The sequence below is a fragment of the Lissotriton vulgaris genome, chromosome 6, assembly GCF_964263255.1.
Source record: "Lissotriton vulgaris chromosome 6, aLisVul1.2, whole genome shotgun sequence".
Lineage (NCBI taxonomy): Eukaryota > Metazoa > Chordata > Amphibia > Caudata > Salamandridae > Lissotriton > Lissotriton vulgaris.
In genome coordinates, this window is record NC_141694.1 from 137,190,048 (window position 1) to 137,212,726 (window position 22,679).

General features: G+C 44.1%; 2 protein-coding genes across 2 annotated transcripts in view; one reads left to right on the forward strand and one right to left on the reverse strand.

Annotated features, from left to right (window-relative positions):
- Positions 1–22,679, reverse strand: part of LOC147706908 (mechanosensitive cation channel TMEM63A-like) — a 926,114-nt gene that overhangs the window by 409,174 nt on the left and 494,261 nt on the right. The window lies entirely within an intron of this gene.
- LOC147706909 (epoxide hydrolase 1-like) overlaps positions 1–22,679 on the forward strand; it is a 233,461-nt gene that overhangs the window by 161,433 nt on the left and 49,349 nt on the right. Inside the window, exons 3-7 of the mRNA XM_086926169.1 lie at positions 3,155–3,342; positions 7,312–7,492; positions 9,021–9,248; positions 10,181–10,310; positions 16,463–16,674. Coding sequence (XP_086782295.1) covers positions 3,160–3,342; positions 7,312–7,492; positions 9,021–9,248; positions 10,181–10,310; positions 16,463–16,674 — 934 coding nt within the window. The 5' untranslated portion in view covers positions 3,155–3,159. The remainder of the gene's footprint in view (positions 1–3,154; positions 3,343–7,311; positions 7,493–9,020; positions 9,249–10,180; positions 10,311–16,462; positions 16,675–22,679) is intronic.

The window sequence follows — 22,679 nt, forward strand, 5'->3', positions numbered from 1 at the left end:
CTTACCATGTCTTGTAGTGTATTCAACCTTCTCTAAGTCACATACATGTTGATCTTCATCTCTCTTATTGTAGTTCAGCAAATTGCACACACCTCATTTCAAAGCTCACCAGCTCTCCTTTTAGATACCCCTGCAAGCTAACACTAGTTAATCTTCTCTAGCTCATCTGTTAAACCCACCAATCATCTGCATGATCTTGCATATTCCCCTTTCCCCCAGTCATGATCATTCCTGGCTCCTATTACTTGAATCTAGTAGGAAGAGACTGGAGTGAATGCATGGAATAGTTTGCTTGAGAGCTCAACACTAATCCCAGTAATCAGCAATCGGCTGAAGCACCCGATTAACGACTAACCTTGGGCTCCAGAGCAGTGTACTGACTGGCGTTGAAGCGCATCTACACCACGTCAGAAGTGGAAAGCACTGTATAAATGGAAAACACCGTACAATGCAATTTTATGAAAAGGGTGTGCAGCGTGTCTGGTAACGTCTACTTTCCTTCCATGGTCCCAGAGGAGCCCTCAACCTGCCGATGCCACCAGGTTAACCTGAGACAACAGACCGTGTCAGGATGCTTTAGGCTTCACAGAACAGCCAGACGGAACATATGTGGCCACTTACCAGGGGTTAGCTATGTCTGAGGGGGCAGCAGCAGTTGGCAAAACAAAGGGCCACCTTCATTCCCCCTCTTTTGAGTTCTTAATGCCAAATGGGCCTGCCAGGATCAGCCCCCTTCACCCGCAGATTTTAATCCGACAGAGGGGCGGGAAATAGTTAAGGGAGGAACAGAGGGATAATCATCTTGGATTTAGAGTTTCTTGGGGGTGTGTTCAAGTAAAACAACAAGAAAGTGCTGCAGAAACAGGCATGAGTAATGCACAAAAATAGTTCGGATTTGGTGCTGGGAATTTTCCAGCCAGTGAGTAGTGCACAGAATAAGACTGGCACTTCACCATCCCTCCTCAGAGCATTGATGAACCTGGCAAGACAACATCTGAGGAAAGAAGACCCTGCTGGATTAAAAGGATCGAGGATTGCCGTCTCCTGCTGACATTCAAGCATTAGAACTTCTCTCCAAGGGTAAAGTGGGTGACTGCCTCCTTGCCTTCTTCAGGGACACAAAAAGCAGGACTCGTGACTCCCAACAAGTACCAGCTAACCACTGCGGAGTGCACCCTGCAGTAGCCCGGGCTGGAAGGAAACCCAGTGCCTGAAGCCGACCCTGGAGATCTTGGACTGAAGGAGCGGCTGAAAAGGATCTTGAGCTGAAGTGGCCCAATTTTTTTTCTAGTTGTTGGAGGAAGGTGTTTTTTTTTCCATCACAAGAGAGGTCGAACCCTAAGCAGGGAAGAAAATCAGGTAAAGGTATTCAGCCTGTTGGAGCCCTGCCCAGCTACAGCTTCAAGCCTTGCCTTGCTGGTGGATTTTGAGAACCCAAAAAAGTGATGAAGTAAAACGTTGAACCTGGATGAGACCTCAAACCTATCCCAGCAGCTAAGCAACCTTTGCTGCTATGAAACCCAGTTTTGTCTCACTTAAAGCTTTTGACACCAAAGCCACCAGCTTTAGTGAGCGCAAGTACCTACCAGACTTCAGAGGAGCCTCACTGCCTACTTCAGCCGTGGACCACGCCCCTGGCTGGAGGACTTTGACCTCCAAAAAAATAGATTAGGGGCTGATTTAGTCCACGGTGGTCTTTCCCTGCCCATCCAGGTTGCAAAGGAAGTTGCATCCTCCACCATGACAGACAGAACACCACCGTATTTTAATTTCACCACCAGCCCAGCGGTGATCTGTGTGTGTCCACTGTCTTTTTAAAGCGGCTGCGCCCCAAACTTTTATGTTTTCCAGAAACAAACTCCCAAAGCAGGAGTTTGTTCTGAAGAATAAAATGATAATGGTCGCCATACCGTGAGAGTTTTCTCCCAAGGTGTGGGGACCATTATATATATTTTTTATTGTTGACAGACATAAAATAGGATCCAAGACCGTCCACGCTAAATGGGGAGGGTGGTCTCATACCCCTACTCCCGTGGCCCCCAGCCCAGTGGAGTAAGTTTTGCAACAGCAAAGCCTGAGCTGCCACTGCCTTTGAAAAATTGATGCCCTGCCCACCTCATCATAAAGCGAATGGACCGAAGGTGTGGCAAACGGGCACTTCGTAAACCTATGTGAGGCAGAACCCGGTCACCAAACTTTAAATTCAGGGCCAGGGTTAATAATTTGACCATTGACTGCTTGCTTTATCTGACCTCTGCTCGACTGCGGTTAGCCAAATTTCACGTCTAGGTCCGAGTCGGCCACAAACCAATATTTGTCTTTAAAGTTTACATTTTCTAGGTGCTTTTTGCCTTAAAACTCTAAGAATGCAAATCTCTGGTTCTTGTTATCCAGTTTAACAGTTGTTGTGTCTTTTTTTCCTATTACATTTTTCTATTTTTCTTAATTAGTTTGGGACTTTTTCAATGTTTTCTTTACATTAAAGTTGTTAGTATTGTTTGAAATGAACATTTTTTCTGGGGAATTGCTCGCTGCTCATGCTGTAGTTGCCAGTGTGTGAGCAGTTTCACTGAGACTTGTGTTCAGACCTAATCATGGTGTATTTATTACATTCGTAAAAGACCCCTCCTTCCCAGATGAATAGTCCAACTTGTGACGTTAGCGTAGTGTTGAAGGTGAAATGGTATAGAACATGGCAATGTGATGGTTGAATTTAAGACAATCTGCTAATAAGTGCCAATGATGACCCGCCTTTGTCATTTAACTCCAGCATATTTAACTCTTGAAACATTTTGCTGAATTGTGCAAGCGAATTCGGTCTCTGTGTTTTCACAATTTCGCAGCACAGTTCGGTAATTCTTTGCCAAAAATGTTATTTCTGCAAAATGCAAATCCTATCTGTAGAGAATAATGTTTCTGATGTCCAAGTGCATTGCATTCGTTTAAAAAAAGTTCCTCAATCACTTTGGGGGCCGCGTGATTTGCACAGTTCATTGTCCATTATGAGGACAATGAACGCATGCGCGGAATGCATGCAACGCTGCTGGGCTTTTTCTGAAATGGATGAACAGATGGATGCATGCATTGGATTTAGTCCAATATTTGCTTGAGTAGATGAACCTTTATTGACCCAGATCTTGTTCATTAATTGCAGCCATCATGTTGCTTGAAATTGCCTTGGCCCTGGTGCTGGGGGCCCTCATCTACCATTACATCTTCAAGAAGAAGGAGGAAACGCTGGAGATGGGGGACGGATGGTGGGGAGCAGGGGAGGAACCGGAAACGGAAGAAGATAAATCTGTGCGCCCTTTTAAAATAGAAGCATCAGAAGAGATGTTGAAAGTAAGTTGTGGCAGAAAGAAAGATTAAAAAGCAAATTCTATGTCTGACGACTTTAAAAAACATCAAGTAGACTATAAAAAGTTTGACACCTTGATTTTTTTCGTGTGATGTTTTTCTTAATAAAAATTTTATTAAATTTTACCTTACACGACTACAAGCCATATGTATGATAGATAACACGTTTCACCTACATTGTTGAACTTTGTTCCACTTATACTAGGCACATCAGATTTTCATAACTGTAGCGCTCTATACAGTTCTGCAAATTTGGCGTAATAATATTTATTGTAAACTAAGATAATCATTCTCTTTGATTTGAACCATCAATAGACATAGAAACGACACAATCAAATATCAACAGACGTCCTCGAGGTCAGTTTTTATCAACTCCCTACCTGACTATGAAGTTCGGATATTACATAGCATCTCGGACAACAATGGGTCCTGTACCAAGGGTGCTCTTCGTTTGCTTGTTAACAGCCAATGTTCCTCTTGCAGGTCTAATTACAATAACCAAACAAGGTCCTCATCAAGAGTTGGCCATTATTGGATGCAATAATTATCAATATTTACAAAGCGCTATAATTATCGCCAATCTTGAGTTTCATGGGAATAACGTGCAAATATTAGTGCTTTATACCAAAAGCTGCATGTTCCTGTATTAACCAGGCATTTACTCCTCGATAAATATCATCTGGTTTGTCCTGCCGATATGGACCACGAAACTCATCATTTTGATATGTGCAGTAACAGGAGTTTTCACAGATAAAGGACTTAGGGCCATATGTATCAAGCCAAATTGACTTCGCAAACGCCGAAATTCGCAGAATTTCGGCGTTTCAGAATGCAATTTGGACAAATGGTATGTATGAAGGAAAGGTGCTTTAAAAATAAGGAATCGTGAAATGTGCAATTCCTTATTTTGCGATTGCATTTAAGGAATCGCAAATTTTGCGATTCCTTAAATGCAATGTAAGAAGCCAAAAAAATTCGCAAATTGGCATTAAGGAATCGCAAATTACCACCAACTTCACCAACAAATCAACAACAAAAAACTTACCTGAATGCCCGTCGCATCTCTGCTCGTTTGCCTCCACTGCAGGCACAAGAGCCCAGACTTCCCTGCGGCCAATCCTAACGCTGCTCTCATTCATGACAGCAGCGTCAGGATTGGCCTGAGCAGCCTGGATTTGCACTCCCAGAGAGACTGGGAGCCTGTGCATGCTGTCTTCAACCCGGCAACGCAACTCTTGTTGGAGACCGCTTCAGTGCTCATGTCGGTTTGGCTTTCCTGAGACGGCTATTACACCCACATGTGCACTGACAACAGTGCACCTACCACCTCCCCCCAGTGCCTGTCAGCTCCATGGCCCCACCCCCTAGACTTGACGCTGTAAAGAAAAATAAAACTATAATAAACGTGCTTTATTTTCTTTTTATTTTTCAAGTTTTGATGCTGCTGGGGGGCGGTGATGCCTCTCCGCCATAGCGGAAGAGCCGCCGCTGTTTAAAAGATAGCATCCTCTTGACAGTCTCTTTTTTAGCTTGCCTCTTAAAAAGAAAATAACCTCAAATTCGACAGATGAAAATGATCAAGATATTGGCACTTTTCAAAAGCAAGACATTTCTCAGTTATAAAACAAAAATCTAGAAGTCTTTGTTCTGAATTCTGTGTTCCCCTCATCCTTTTAAAAACAGGTGTAGTTTTCTGAAAATACCCTATGTCTGCACAATGTATGCCCTTTTGCAGTTCTTTCAAGTAATGTGCATTTGCAGTCAGAATTTCCCAAGCTACCGCTCCATTCCTGAGGTTTAATAATTATTACTGGTTTCTTAGAGCTTTTCTGATTTGGCGATGGCTGTCATCGCACCATCTTACAAAGTGGTTCAAACACATCTTTCAAGTGGTCCAGTTGAGCCAGTAAGCTTTTTGTATCCGAAAACCAAACCTAAGTAAGCTCGCTTAATTTAAGGAGCAGGAAACCTGGTTCAGGACATTGCTGGGTGCTCTTTCATTGAGCTAGGGTTGCACGTTTCAAGTTACATGTCACGGTTGCCTTGGTTTAGGGCCCCATTTGTCATGACACCCCGACCCCCAATGCTTTCTGAAATTTGCCTACTGAATTACTCAAAAGTTTATGGCTCCTTTGTAACGACAGGAAACTCCTTCCATTGAGCAAAACTGATGAATCGTCTCTGTGTGTTACTATCCTTTAACCCCATCCATGCTTGTTTACGGAACGGTTCCGTCACGGCCCGCTCGCTGCGCCTGCGTGGCGCGAATTCCACACCTGCGCTGACGATTTAATGGGCGGACGTGTTCATGATGGAACCTCACCCGCGAGCCGTGTCGGAACCTCACCGCGAGCCGTGACGGAGCGGTTCCGTCACAAGCACGGAACCGCCGCGCGGTCGCCCCACCCCCTTAGCGCTGCGGCGGAATAGCCGCCGCAGCGAAGGGGTTAAATCTGGACCGTTCAGTCCATTCCTAGTTCTGACATTATATACTGAATGATCATTTTAGTGAGCTTTATCTAGAAGTCTAGGGACAGTTTTTGTTATCTAGGTCTGTAGGGAGGAAAATCTAGTAGATGCCTGGTATATAAAGATGCCTTATGTATCTGGTGTGATCAAAAATACAGCTGCAAGTAGGAAGACCAAAAATCGATTTACATTCCTAAGGAAAGATATAATGCTAAACTACAATCTGCTTAGTTACAATCTGGCGATTGGAATTTCAAGGGGAATTCATGTGAAGGATTATCTCCCGTTAAATCACTCAAACGCCTCTCACTTAGAAATGCAAACTATATGCAAATGGTTTGTGAGCCGTGCAAACCTAGAAAAAAAGGACAGCTAAAATTACATTTTGGTAAGATAAAGATGTTTAAGATATCTTTTTTCAGAATTATAATTTTTTTTTCAATAAATGATAGGCATCTGACCTCAAATATCAGAACATTTGCACTAGTTTCTTTTACTGGCTTGACCACTCGAAGAGGAACACATTTTAGCATCACCTCTTGCAGAAGAGTTTAAAGAATGCATCAAAAATGGTAAAGAGAACTGGACATTTGCTCTAGGTACATCTCAGTTACTACAATCCCCACTCAGCCCAAGGAGTATGTGACCTAGTCCCCTCAGGCGCTAAAAAGGAGGAGATAACCTTCCAGCTTTAATGAAGAAATCTTTTTTGGAACAGGAGAACCACACTTGCCAATTTATCCCTGGTGCACCCCGGAACTCTCTTTTCTGTTGTTCAGTCTCCTCTAAAGTATTTCCTAACAGTTGTGACACCCTCTTAAGGCGTGAGCGTGTAGATGACCGACCACACAACCGGTGGGACATCCTTCCACATCTGGCCAGACAGGATGGACATTTGTCGACGTGAGCAGGCATTGTGACTGAGAAGACTAGAAAAATCACCTCTTCAGAAAACCTCCAAAACATGTTCCTACCCTCAGAAAAATGTATGGAAGAGCAGGAAAACGTCCTTGGGTTCACACCCATTCCCAATTAATTTTCCCACCCTTAATGCATACTGAGAACTACTCCAGAAATGTTGCAGTAAATATACTGTGAGAGTTTGACAGTTCCTAAAACGTGTTCACATCTCCAGAGGTTGTGGGCTAAGGGATTTCTCCACAGTTAAAAATATTTTCCATGTAGAGAAAATAACGAGAAAAAAATAAATGTGCAACTGCACTTTTTCCCCCTAAATCTGTTTACCACCTGCTTGTAAAGTGCAGAAGTATAACTAAAAAAGAAGAATTCAAAGGCCTGGAATTTCCTTAATTTCTATATATTTCCAGAGAAAATTTGTCTTTCACAACATTTTTTAAAAAAAATACAGTTTGTATATCTACTCCCTTTTTATCAGAACCTGTTTCTGAATGATAGAAGGTCCTGAGCCATAACATTTCACCTTTCCACTTCTTCTTTAAATCCCTTTTTTTGTATTTTACTTAGGATCTCCATGCACGAATTGACCAGACCAGATGGACCGCGCCACTGGAGGACATCCGCTTCCACTACGGGTTTAACTTGACTTACCTCCAAAAAGTGGCGTCATATTGGCGAAATCAGTACAGCTGGCAAAAACAAGTGGAAATTCTCAACAAGTACCCACATTTTAAAACTAAAATAGAAGGTATGACTCACACACTAACATTGTCATTAAAAGAGAATAGCCAACATGTTGCTTAGAGGCTACAGTATTTGGATGAAACACTTACTGCACACTAAATATGAAAAATCCCTTCTGTTCAGAACTAATTGGTCATGAAAACAGTGACTGAAGTCTGTGTCTTAATCTTGCCAGACTCTAGCACTGAGTTCTTCACCGAGAATTCTGACTTTCACACATCTGTGAGAGTCATTCTGGGTGGGGTTTAGTGACCAGCAAAAAATAGGTGGGTCCATTGCTCTGTGAAAAGCTGGAAAGGCTGTGTGGTGCTTTAGAAAAGTAGTAAATATTAAAAATGAAATAGCCAGAAAATAATCATCAGGGTTCTGACCAATCAGTACTATTTGTGTAAGGCACTAGATTTTGAGAGGAGTCTCTTAAGGGTAGATGGACTGAGTAACATTCAAATGGTATTTATAACACTAACCCATTAAGACAGGAGCTTCAGACTCTGTCCTTCAAAGTTATTGTAATCAATCTCTCCCCCTCTCCTTCTCCCTCTCTCTCCCTCCCCCTCCCCCCCCTCTCTCTCCCCCTCCCTCTCTCTCCCACTCTCTCTCTCTCACTCTCCCTCCATGCAAATGCTAGGTCTAAAGTGCTGTCAATGTTTAAGTAGTTACTCTATGTGCAATAATTTAATTAGCACTTTGTAGTCCTGAGAAGATTAACAGAAGCGTTGTTATTATCAGGACTTAAATCAGGGGTCCATTACAGAAAATGCGATGCTTTTTGCACCCCTGGGGCAAGTTGGTATTACAGAGGGGGATGTAGATTTTGTGTGCCCACTTCTGTTAAACAGATCTTGCCAGAGCTAAATGTATGCCAACTCGATCTTGAGGGGGTGTGACCCGATGCAAATGAGCGAATCCTTTGCTTTTGAGCTCGCGCTATAATAAAGATGCACATGCCAATGCAAGAAGGCCATCAGGAGGCACACTGATTGTGCACCCCAGAGGCACTGCTTGAAAGGGGGTCCCAAAGAACGCCTGCAGGCATCCCTTTGCAGGAGGGCGCAGTCACTAACTGCACCTGCCTATATGCGATCTCTGCCCTCCTTTTGAAAGCCAGGACAGGTGCTGCCTGCACAATACAAGGCAGGCTGCGGCTTCAAAATAGCCTACCCATCTACCCCTAATGTGCTAGCCCTCATGCCGGCCTTGGTTCGCGTCTCCACTTGGAACAGCGCATTTACTGTGAAACAACTCTAAGTAGGGCAAATGGCAGACTTTTTAAAAGTCATCTGGCATCCTCAGTAGTACACCTGCCAATTTATGCCTGGGGCTGTTTTCCTGTCCTACTACCCTGGACCTTCATGAATCGAAAATGAAAGGGAAAGTATGCTCAGGCAAAAGCATAAATCTCCTGGCACTTTAAAGCCTGAGTAAGATGATGCCATTGAAGTAATGTGCATAGCATTAAGAGGAATAGTTCTGTCTGTTGTGATCATGACTCCAATTAAATGTTAGCATCTTTCTTTTCTTGTTCTTCGCAGGCCTTGATATCCATTTCATCCATGTGAAGCCACCTCGCCTCCCTGCGGGACGCACTGCTAAGCCGCTGCTGATGGTCCATGGATGGCCAGGCTCATTCTACGAGTTTTACAAAATTATCCCTCTCCTAACGGATCCATCCAACCATGGTCTTGGCGATGAGCACATCTTTGAGGTCATCTGTCCATCCATTCCTGGCTATGGCTTCTCAGAAGCTTCTCACAAGAAAGGTAAAGGTGGTGGGTCTTACACTGACTGGCCAATTTAACACGCATGAAAGGATGGAGTGAGAATCTTACTTTTCTGTCCATCATTTAAACTCCTCTGGCCTTGCCTTATTAGATTTATGAAATGTCTGGTAAAACCCATCTCTTTAAGCCATGAAAATGAAAGAACAAATGAGAGTGCTTGTGGCTGGTTTTCACATATAATTGATAATCATGAGTAAGAAGCAAAACAAACTAAAAAGCCTTGTATTGGATAATATGAACTTAAGTAGGAAGGAAATATATAAACTTCCATACATCAAACAATTAGACTTACGAGTTAATCAAAGTCAAAGGACTAGTCATATTGGAGTTGACAATCATATTGCGTAACCTTTTTCAACTGACATCTAACGCACACCAACGTCTCTGCGGTGATGCTCATAAAAATATACAGAAATATAGGAATGCCTCTCTCTCAACAAAATATCTGTAAACAGTAATGCTGTGTCCCGTGCTCCACAATGGTTAGTGACCACAAACACTACTCAACTCCCTCTGTGGCACACTATACATGCAAACATGAGCTATTTGCAAAGGAGCAATCGGACAACGAGAGAAGAAGTGTTGGAGAACCCAGTTGCAAGAAGCCTCCGTGACCTCATCATGGAGGCAAAGACCGCCCTACGCCTACGAAGCCTCAAAAAGATGGAATGGTCTATCTTGATTCATGGTTATAGCACTTGTGACTTCATAGCAGAAACAACCGTTCTTGCCACAATAAACCTAGTTCAAAAATCATTTATATAGACTTAAAGAGCAAACGACTGGATCACGGCAAGCCTGCTGGGTTACCCAAAAATGTAATAAAAAAATAATTACCTGAGGAAGGCAGTCTGATTCTCCACACCAGCGCAGTCTGATAGTTAATGTGCAGCTGTTTTTTCTTTTTCCAGGATGTGAATCCGTGGCGGTGGCCCGCGTATTCTACAAACTGATGATGAGGCTGGGATTTCGGGAGTTTTATGCTCAAGGCGGAGACTGGGGATCCTTGATCTGCACCAATCTTTCCCAAATAGCCCCCAGGTAAGGAACGGATTTCTTTTTCCCATGAGCATTTTACTTCAGTCAGCATGGCTTGATACAAGAGGATTTGTGAAAAACTTTACATAAGGATATTCTGTGTTGTGCTGTTCAAGGCTGCTGTGCCCTGAAGACCTCCTAGCACATGCCCTGGTTCTGTATGCTTATCCCCTAGTATGGATCCCTTCCATCTACCAACACCTGGAGTATGGAGTGGACCTCGGTATCTGTACCTGCTGGCTTTTAATGGCGCGTCATCATGATGATCATCACATTATAAGCAAGAGCCGCGCTTTTGTTGGCTTCTGGTATATGACTGTGTCATGAGTGCACAATCAACCAATGCTGCTGTTACACCTGTCTGAGCTGACATGCCTTCTTTGAATAGAGACTCTACCGCAGACATTTTTCTAAATTTCAGAAGTTCTAACTTCGTGGGTTAACCAGTGGAAATCTCAGAATGCACAGAAAGGAAACTTTATTTGTGAATGAATTTTATTAGCAGTACTCCCGATTAGTTATTGCATAAAATTGCTTCAGTTCTGTAGGAGCAATGAAACTAAATTCCATTATCATTACACGAAATCAGTGTGTGACATTATTGCCGTTTTTTGTTACAGATCTTCTTCAAACTTGGCATGCTTTGTAAAAGGCCTATTGTTTAGGTTTAGTGCCAATGTGTTTTGCCTAAGTTGCTGAAACATTCTACTTGTGGTCCATGGTGTGCAAATCCTTCTTAGTTCATGTCTAGTCAAATAAATTACTTACTGGTAATCTTCTTAACTTCTAGCGCTACTTCCTGTCCGAACCCTTACTTAGGAGGTGACTCCCACATCGAGCCAGGAACAGTAGAAGAAATGCTGAAAATGTAATCCACCCACCCAGCTGCATCATAAAAGCTGAATGCTGATCTATCATGAGAATTATTGCGATTTATGTCATCAGAACCTGATTGGAACAGAAACTACATCTCCCAGCATGTCAGTGATATAGTTTACCTGATTAGCCAATCAGTGACCCAGCACCACATGAATAGGAAGATTACGAAATCCACATAACATGTCACACACATTTTTGAAGGAGTCTATTCTAGGACAGGCTGAGCTTGTATTCCCGACTCAGAGGAGCATCATGGAAGCAGCATAACCACTGGCGTCCTTTTTCAGGAGTTCGACACCGAACCCACTAAAGAGGCAGCGATACAACATGTAGCACTATAAAAGATCCCACTCTGGGGATCTGACTCCACACACCTATCCGAGAGGAGATTTGTGGTAAACAAAGATCCCAGCTCCCACCAGATTGCTGAGAAGGACATCATTCCAGTCGACAAAATCACCTACAATACCTTCTTGCCTGTCCCATGTAGTATAAGCTATTTCAGTAGATATCTATGGGCCTGCATACGCATCACACGTTATCACAATAGTACTGAATGATTTATTGTAAATTTGGGGTTGTTTTCAATGGCGCGCTATTATCTTCCAGCAAAACAATTGCCAGTTACAGCAAGTGTTCATGTGAGACCAGACCATGGGATAACACGTGCGACACAGTGGTGGGTCTGACACTTGAATTGATTACATTGAGATTAGACTGTCTATTATTGCGGTGCTATTTCCTTTTCCCATAGTAATCAATGGCAAAGGATGGTAATTGATAAGAGAAACAACATATATGACTCAACAATTAACCAAAAAACATTAAGGATTGTACATATTAATCCTAACTGTCTGGTCTTGAATGCACTGTCCTGAGTCGGTTGATGTCTTGCCCTGAGCACGACCTCAATTTGAATGTTCTCCGCTATTGGTGATCGCAATGAATTGTTTGGTTAAGATTATTAGAACCTTGATAATATTGGCTGGGCATTCAATTGCAAACCTTTTTTAAGATTACTAGGGTACCCGGCCTTTCCAAAAAAAGAAAAGTCCACTCCCCTCATCAGGGACCGCATGGAAAGTGTATTTTGCATTGTGATTCTCTTGATCCTAATCATATTCAGGACTTTTTTAATGATGAATTTATGAAGAGCAAGTATTCATGATTATTATATGTTTGCATGTGCGACTGTAGATACACATGCTCTGCATACTCCCACCATCTAGTGTTAGATTCGGAGCTTTGCAAATAGTTTTTCTTCGAAGATGATGTTCGAGTCACGAGATCGAATGACTCCTTCTCCCGGTGATACTGCGCATGAGCATGTCTGGTTTGGTCGTGTGTGCCTCTCCTTGTTGTTTAACTCCTTTCAGGACGGGTCTTCAGTCCTATCCTGTTTTCGATGGAATAGTTTGTCCTGATTGTGCTTTTCCATTACTGTACCGCTTTAAAACTTCGTCGGTTCGGGCACCAACCTATTGCCCTTCGGGCATCACCCGTCTCTCATTTACCATCTCACATGCACAGTCAGTGTTGAAGATGTGTTTCTGATGGAAAGGACACCTTTACAATTTTGCTTGCAGTGCCACTCCAAATATCTGCACACTGGTCAGCACTCGGTGTACAAACTTCGACATCTCACCCGACCACCGCGAGGCCGACTGCAATGCCTGCAAGTCTTTCCGTTCCAAAAAGACTCTCCGGACCGATTGGCTCATCAGTTGCAGATGTCTCATCGGAGTAAAGACGACACTCCTGACATTTTCGGGGAGAAGCACTCCCAGGAGGAGACTGCTGCGGAAGACGAAGAATGGACTTTCTTTGTAGAAGAACACACTGGCTCTGACATGAAGGAGGAATTAGAGTACACCCTGCCACCCGGGCGGCGCGTGAGTACTATCGACCCAGACCCTGCTCCACAACCCAAGCATGCCTGAAAACACTTGCCCTTCCCAATGCTAGAGGTCGCCAGACCACCACTGCTGTCTGGCCATGGTCAGATCCCCAAAAACACTTTGGATGCCCCACCCTCGGACCCGGGACTGAAAATTTCCACCAAGGTTAAGCCCTTGCGTCGACTTCCTCGTATTAAGTGCATGCTTTGGTCGCAACCAAGCCTTCGAGACATACTTGGCAATGGAACACATCTAACTTGGTACCGAGCAAGAAACATTCATCTGTTCCGAAACGGTCCGAGACCAAAATCTCATAGCATTCCTCTTGTTTCCATGTTTCCTGTCTAGCCTATCCTTGAAACAATGGACATTCTACAACGCAAGATCCAAATTCAGGAAGGCACCTGGCAAATAATGGCCTCTCCTCCACCAAAGAGGCATTTAACCTTTGAGGATGCATTGGACGCTCCTGTTCTCCCCCAAAATAGAACAAAGCTACCAGTCCTATCCTCATCTCCTCTGTTGTCGCCACCTCCACCACCACCACCATTAAAATCTCTACCATCATCATAACCTCCACCATCCCCTTCTCCTTCCCCTATATCTCCACAACTCGACCCTCTCGATGCTACACCTCCAGGTCATTAAGATCAAACACTAGGGGATCGGGAGAGTCATTAGGAGATCCTGACCCCCGGGATGCATATGATGCAGATCCCATGACGCCTAATGATCCATATCTTTAGCCAGCCTATCTGAAAGAAACAGTTTGTAATAGATTCCTTACCTTAGAATTCCCCCAGGATTCGGACTGGATCCAGAAAGTTTTTCCTCAGCGGTACCCTTGTGCATCTGAAGGTGGGTCGGTCGGCTCTGCGTTCGGCGTCGTGGTCGCGGGATGACGTCACAGTAGCTACATAGATGCCGCCCTCACGTTTTTCCGCGCCAGCAAGAGCAGATCCGGAGAGAGCTATACCTCCTGTCACTTTTTGACTAACTTTCGCTTGACTTTTGTCAACTTCGTTTTTTGAGTCCATTCGACTCTTGGTGCACGAAGGATGCCCGGCTTCAAGGCTTGCTCGAGGTCCCAGTCACGTAGGAGGTCGCAGGACCAACACCATCCTTTATCTATGTCTTTGCACTCTGTGTCAGGTACGTCAAAGCACAAGAAAAAGTCGAAGTAGCATTGTCGCTCTTCGACTACTCCCCGTCCGTTGGCCAATGTGAAGAGGAATGCGGGTGGTGCCCCTCCCACGGCTCAGTGTACGGAGCTCGTAGGGTTGGCTCCGGGTTTCTCCCCCTTCCCGGGACCAGGAGCGACCCCTGCCCAGCTTTGTCAGTTTTACGAAGCGATGCACGCCATCTTTCAGCAGCCCCTCTCAGCCGGCGTGCCTTTGGGCCCCACAAGCTCGGCTGGGGGCCCTGAGCCTTCAGTACCAGTGGCTTTGGCGCCGCAGGGTCCCCTTGGATCCAGGCCTGGATCCTGATTGATGCCGGTCGACCTTGTTACGCTTTCCACAGCGACGATTCCATGGGCACGACGTCCGCAACCGGCGTCGGCTGAATCCCCAGCCGACGTCAACCCCAGCCTCCACCGCGCTTGTTTTGGCTTTGTCGCATTGGTCTTAATCACCACAATACTACAATCAATTTCTTCTAGTTCTTGTTCTGGGTGTTGTGTCAGAGTTATTGTTTTTCCATGGATGGAGTCTTTATCTGTCATGGAACACAACTTGTTCACTCGCATACAGTGCACAAGTGCTATTTCCTACATCAGCTGATATTTGAAAAACCCTATCATATGAAATACAGATACCTAGTTAATGTAACATGTCTATCAGTTCTCGATTTCTCGTTTGACAGTGGATAGAAAGAGCAATGTTTATAGATAAAGGAGCTTCTCTTTTGCTGTTATGTCTAGGAGCTGAAGTAGAGTCTGTTCTTGAATTCTTTACACTGTTAAACATCAGTAATTCGGAAATAGACAACGCTCTATTGGTAACGGCTGTTTCGCAGAAACACTGATCTATGTTGGGTCCATCAAGTATAATTTTAACAAGGGCAAGAAGCAATTCTGTAACTGATCAGTTTCTATAGTCATCCCAAACGTTTAGGTTTTCAGATTTTAGCATCCTGTCCTTTCTAACAATGTTTGCTGCACTGGCAATATTTACAGTGTCAGAATTTGATTTGTCATAGGAAATACTAATGCAGATCCTACACTAACTTTGAAAGCTAACAGGAAATCTCTTCCTTCATTGTATGCCTTTAAACCCCTTGTATTTCTGAGAATTCTCTTTTTAGCCTTGTTGAATTACCCTTACCTGCAGTAGAATCGAGCTGCTTTACTCTGCTTCTGTTAAAGTTTACTAAGCCACGGAGTTAGTAAATTGTTTTAACATCTCCCTTTCGGGAATCTTTCAGATAAGATACAAGCTTGGCTAGAGCTATTCCTTTTACTGTGGTCTCACAAGGTGATTCGTTTTGTATTCTTTCGTACACTGTGTGCTCTGTTCAAAAAGTCCAACAAAACAATTATGATGGTATTCAGCATCCTGTAAATCCATCTCACCCATAGCCAATTTTGCAATAAGTGCTGCATCTTGAACTTACCCTTCACACTGACGAACATTTGCATCCAAACTTCTGTTTTTGCTTTAAGCATTACAGATGTATCTGATTTGTTGCAAAAGAAACATGTTTTTTTCCAGGAATTTTATTCGGAACTGGAATTGCTGAACGTGTTTTCACTGAGCTACCATATAGATCTGCATGACTGTTTTCTTTTCCAAGCCTGTTGCTGCTTTAGATTGTCACCCTTGTTTAAACCCAATTTATGCCACACTGCATTGTTAGTTCTTACTATCTGCTCAATATCACAACCATAATTAATCCATTCTAGTTCTATTCTCATATGTACGCATTTCAATTCTTTAAATGTATTCAGGTTATGGTCTAAAGCACTATAGCCTGACCTATAATGTTTGCATGTAGCATCTGCTGGTCTAATAAGTCAATCTGAAGTGCGCTCCTGACAAAGAACACAGATGGACCGATTTGTTGCTACAACATTGTGCTGGACAGCTTGACCACTGGTTGTGGGTGTTGGAATAAGGTATTGTTTGGACATGCTACTCCTTTTAAGGCATTACAGAAGACGTCTTAAAGCTGAAAGAAAAGAAAGGTACATATTAATGTATAATACATTTTAGTAAATGCTGATACATGTTCATAAGTATGACTATTTACATCAAATTTATGATAGATTTGAATTTTAAAGTAATGTACATGATTTTGGTGGCCATTTTAGTTTTGCATTTGAAATCCGGTATTTTTAGGAGCTGCGATCATTGATCCATATAAAATTCTTTCTTGCAGTCATGTCAAAGGCCTCCACTTGAATATGGTCTTCGTCCCACAGGGGCCATCTCAGTTCTTCTCTATCTTGTTCGGGAAATACTTCCCTGGGCTCTTTGGCTTGCGAGATGTGGATGTCCAGCGGATGTTCCCTTTTATGGAGAAAGTGTTGTATCACATTGTGAAGGAGAGCGGCTACATGCATATTCAGGCGACGAAGCCCGACACTGCTGGTAAGATGTGCAGATCTACATGTCCGGATGCATGTGGTGGGCAATGAAAGGTAACGACCTTTCATTGGCTTATTAAAAAAATCTTTGGAACTTATAGTATTTTGTGGGCATGAACATCTTATAATGTCACATTAAATATAGATTTGAAAGGCTTTTCTTCATTTGCGCTTGTGCTATGTGCAATATCGCTGACATTCCAAAGAAAAGTTGGAGAGGGCAAAGAATTCCAGAGTTCAGGAGCAGAAACTCAAAATGACATATTCAGTAAACATGTTCATGTAACTTAAATCTGATGCTCTAAAAAGACTGGAAGTTTGGATGGAGGAGGTCAGTCCGTATTCTGCGACCAAAGTTTCAAACTGATCACTGTTCACCTTCAGCGTATGGAGTACTGATTAGTTATGAAACTGTGATTCACTGGACCTGAAAATTAGTGTTCAGTTGAAACACATCATCCAGACCATGTTCCTCTTAAAGCAGATATATGTGCATCAGGGTTTGTCATCCACAAGATGAGATTTGTTGCTGCCGCAGTGCAGCAGAGGGAGATAGGTTTTGCCAGAAATGGAAGGCATGTAGAGCAATCCCCACATGGGTAGACAAGAGGCGTACCAACTCAGTAGTTTGGAACAGTATCTAGATACCTGATGATCCTGAGAAGGTGTTCATTTACACATATGCAAGTTCTCTAGTGATACAGGAAGCCAAAGCGAAGCAGCCACATTCTAGCGCACAGGCCAAATCAACCAAGGTGCTAATCAGGGGGTGGGGTAAACTTAAAGATGGCGTTTTTGAGTCGGCCCTCGACTCCTTTCATGCCTTCGCAGCAACCGACAATAACGGGGCTGCCGCGCAGTTTAACAATTGGCTGTTGACAGCCCTGATCAGGTGCGCCCAAAAAACTTGTGACGGTAAAAAGAGTTAAGAAATCGTCGCCATGGTATACCCCAGAGCTTAAACGCTTAAAGGTATATTGCAGAAGCGCTGAGCGTCTTTGGAGGCAGGATTACGACAGTCAAAAGAAAGTCACATACAATCGCACCATTTTTCAATACAAGGAAGCAATTACTGCTGCAGAAAAACAGTTCTTTACAACAAAAATTAAGGAGGCGGGAAATTCAACAAAGGAACTTTTCAAATCTGTTAAATTGTTAACTAAACCTCAACAGGATAATGCTTTTAAGCCCGATCAAACTCTCTGCAATAGACTAGCGGAATATTTCCAACAGGAGGTACAAGGAATTTATAATGATTTCCCTAAGGCCTCAGAACTTCATGACACGAAAAGACTGGTAGCACGCCCCCTTTGTAGACTGACCTGTTCTCAGCCTATAAATACTGAAGTAACACAAAAACTCATACTTTCTATTAAATCAGGCGCATCTATTGAACCTTTCCCCCCTCCTATCATGCATCAAGCTGCTCATAAGATCTGTGAACAGCTTACCTCAATCCTGAACCAAGTATTGGCCTCCAGTTGCTATCCAAAAACCTGGAAAGTAGCGTCCATCACTCCCCTTTTGAAGAAACCCAGTTTGGACCCAAACGATCTAAAAAATTATCTACCTATTGCTGGTCTACCAATTGTGGCCAAAGTTCTAGAGATACAATTGAATACAGTGCTCACCGAATACCTGGATACAAACCATCTTTTGGGCGTTTCCCAACACAGCTTCCGCTGCACGCCATGTCACCGAATCAGCCTTAATCCTTGCCGCCGAAAAGATCGGCAGGGTGGTGGATGAGGGGGGAGAGCGGTTCTCGTGCTCCTTGACCTCTCAGCTGAATTTGACACCGTGAATCATACCACTTTGGTGCAGTGGCTGGGGGACATAGGGGTAGAGGGAACCGCCCTGGCCCTCCTGTCCTCCTTCTTGGAGGCAAGAGAGCAGAGGTTGTTCTGGGACAACATAATATCAGACAGCTTCCACCTCCCATGTGGCGTCCCACAGGGGTCCGCCCTTTCCCCGACTATGTACAATATCTACGTCACCCCTTTGACCAATCTCGTTAGGAAGCACGGTTTTGCTCTGGTCTCGTACGCTGACGATACCCAACTTGTCATTTCCATTGCCAGTCAGCCAGAGACCACAGCGACCAGGTTTCACGCCTGTCTTACCAAGATTATGGCCTGGATGAGTCAATAGCTATCTGAAAATAAACACAGATAAGACTCAGGTGATGGAATTCGGGCCGGGCAAGCCCCTGTGGAATCGGTCCTGGTGGCCAACGGAAGCTGGAAAATGCCCTTGTCCAGTAGAGAAGGTCAGAAACTTAGGGATCATCTTTGATGGGAAACTGAACTTTGGCCCCCAGGTTAACAGCCTCACTTAATCATGTTTCCTTCTCTTGGAAACTCTGAGAAAAATGTTCCCATACATCCTGCAAGAGCTACAAAAGACAGTGATGGTTGCTCTGTTTCTATCTAAGTTAGATTACTGCATTGCCCTATTTCAGGGAAATTGACAAATACTACCTGCAAGAATTGCAGTCTTTGCAAAATGCCGCAGTGAGAGTTCTCCTGGGCATCCCCAGAGGACAGTCAACCTCGGCCGGCATTAGATCACTGCACTGGCTACCCATTAAACAACGCATTGAATTCAAAACCTTAAGTCTTGTACATAAGGCAATTCACGGTGGTGGGCCGAGGACCTACAAGATCTTTTCTCCCCATATATTCCTCCCCGCAATCTTAGGACGGCCAGTCTTGGCCTTATCAAAACTTCTAAAATTAGGAGGGTGAGATGGGGGGGGGGGGGACAAAGCAATAACACACTGTGCGGCGAAGCTTTGGAACAAACTGCCGCTGCCCATGAAGCTTCAATATAACCTTCAGCTTTTCAGGAGGAGTCTCAAAACCTGGCTGTTTACAGTCAACTAGGCAGGCGCGGTGCGGCCATTAGGGCACTTGGGCGTTGCACCACTAATTAATTTGAGGCATGAGTCAAGTTTCAAGCGTGTCTGCTACTCTGCTGTTGCTGCCATCACTCTCTGTCTCACTCACCGGAGGCAGTCAGCTCAGAAGGGGCGGGGCAGCCGCAGCAGGACAGAGTGCATCGATGAATGTATGAGGTGGCCTGGCTGGCAGCGTGAATAGCAGTGGTGCGCATGTTCTGTTTAGGGCATAAGGATTTTTGCGACCAGCCCGAACATGCGCACAAGGCTGTTCATTAGAAGAGCGAGGGCTGTTCCATGCCGCTCTTCTAATGAACAGCCTTGTGCGCATGTTCAGGCTGCTCGCAAAAATCTTTAAGCCCTAAACAGAATATGTGCACTACTGCTCAAGCCAGCCAGCCAGGAGCGAGCGTGAAGTGCTATTCGAGAGACGTCACGTTAGACCATACAGCAGATGGGTGGATGTTTGAGGACATGCAGCGGTGATGTACGGGTCCGGACTCCAGGATAAGGTGGGTGGGTTGTTATGTTGGTTATGGATGGGAGAAGCCTGACAACTAAGTGTGAGTATTGCCGCACGCATGTGAGCCGCCTCGTACACACGATTGTAGTGTGTGCTGTCTCGAAGTAAAAAGCGCGCCATGGCTGAGGCTCCCATATGAAGAAGGTACTTAGTGTTCTGCGTGCGCACAGTGCGTCTCTACTTCTTTATTGGCAGCCTGGCTGCAACATGAATGATGGATGAATGTCCGACCTGCCTAATTACTCTGAGTGAGTATGTATTATTTTGCTTGTGTATGATATCATGGCAAGAGCAGAGCTGCCTACTTTAGTGCTTCCAAAGTAGTCAGGTCTGCTCTGCACCTAACGCCGCCATTACTACAGTGCACACGTTGCACACACGACACTCCCTCCAAAGTCGGCAGCTCAGCTGTGGTTGCTCTAGCCAGCATTATGGCCATACTTCGATGTTTGATCATGGACTTGGCAAAATACAATCGCCAGGATGTAAAGCAGCCAGCTGCTGCAGCTCTTAATATGTTCGGTCACGTTTCCGCTATATAAACATTAACAGTCTTTGAAGTGCAGAGTGACTCTGCACTTCCAAGAGTGTTGATGTTTATATAGCGGAAACGCAGACAAGCACATAGTTGCAGACATTCGTAAATGTATCTGATGATAGGCCCAGCCATCTCGAGTGCTCAAGAAATTACCTTTCCCTCAGCAATACAAGCGCAGCTGCGCAACATTTACAGGCATTTCAGTATTGTAGTGTGCCTGCTTGCTTTGTGGCTGCATTTTTGGACAATCACAGAAAGGGGGACATAATCGCTCTCATGCAAATGCTGTCACTCGGCCCCCAAGCCCTTCTTCCCATTTGAGACCCCGCTTGGGCAACAGGACTGTTATGCAGTGCTGCAAGCTCATACTTTCCCACCTCTGTGTGTATGGACTGCATTTACCAGCAGACAGAACATAAGACTTACAATGAGAACCCATTTTGTGCTATAGTACTAAATATTACCAACTGCACTTGCAATTTCTAAAACAGCTTGTGTATAGACCTCCAAGCATGCTATGGTAAGGCAGAGTGACTATGTCATCCCTCATCAAACCTCAGCTCCCCGCAATCTAAAAACCCATCAATATTTCAATTGCGATTCATGTCTTACGTAATGGTACATCATGGCCCATTTACAGAGGATTTTTTTATTTTATTTTTTATTTTAAAGTTATAATATAGTGCTGCTAGACATGAAGATGGAAGAGTTTTTCACAATAAGGGTCATAGAATGAGATGTTGCACAACATCTGCATGTGGAAGAGAAAGGCTATATTAAATACATTAGTAAAGCAAGTGAGAGCTTAGACATTTGTGGTTTGGCATCAGTTTAACTCTAGGACATTTAGGGGTATATACATTTGCAGTCGGATGTGAATAAACTACTAACTTTGATGAACAACAGTACATTACCGCAGTACATAAGATGTGTAGATTTGAATAAGCACCAGCTGGGAAAAAGCGGATGGGGTGAGGTGTGGTTAGTGCATGGATGAGACATGCACATCATCTCAACCTCTGTGTGGTGATAAAACACATTGACAATGTGTCTAGTACTGGTGGAACTGGCAGAATTTATACATTACTTTGCTTTCTCCCTCCCCCCCCTCTGAGCCTCGTTAGGTCGTACTTGCTAGATCGCTATGCTTGTGCTCTGCTATTCGCGCCACCGCACATTTTACGCCCTACCACCTTCAAATGTCACCAGCCGCCTCTGCACATAGGCCTTTATCATAATGTCCCTTTTCATCCACATGTCACCGCGCCAAGATGCCTAGGCAATCGAGCGCTTTATAAGCATATAAACATAGAGGGAACTTGTGCAAGGTGAGCAGTTAGTCATGGAGCTTACTTAGGGAAGGTAACCAGCTACATAGCATAATTATCCAAGGTGACGATTTACATGTGGAGCCTGAAAATGTGAACCAGTTACACCAGAGCCTTGGGAGAAAGATCCAAATACATGGCAGGCCCGGTTGGTCTTTTGGTGTTGTGTTCGATGAATTATTTATCGGAGGAATTTTCAAAAGGCTGATGACATAAGGTGTGTCTTGCACTGATCCAAAATCACATGCTGAAATGCACAGATCCACACACATACTGATAATTGCTCATGCCACTGAGCCTGACACAGATATACACAGACGCACACAAAATCTCATTTTCATAAATAACACCACTGCTTCTCAGTCTGTTGGGGAAGAGAGATAGAGATTTCTCGGTCTTCTTCAGTGCTCGTGCAAACTTCATCAAAAAGCAATGCATGTTTAAAATCCTTCAAAAGTGATTTTATTGGAGGAGTGTTTAAAATTGCCAGAGACAAAGGACTGCCAAACTTCTTAGTGCAAAATGCTGCATAGACTGTAAGTACGCAGTTAGGTCACTGGGGCCGAGGGTTGGATACACCTAAGCATGTGTATACCGCCCAGGTCTCCCATCACTTGGTCCTGACGAAAACCTGGCAATTTCCACAACAGGTTGAAACATGCAAACCTTTTTACAGTCACATAGATACTGTCGGTCAACCTAACCAACGCAAGTATCGAAT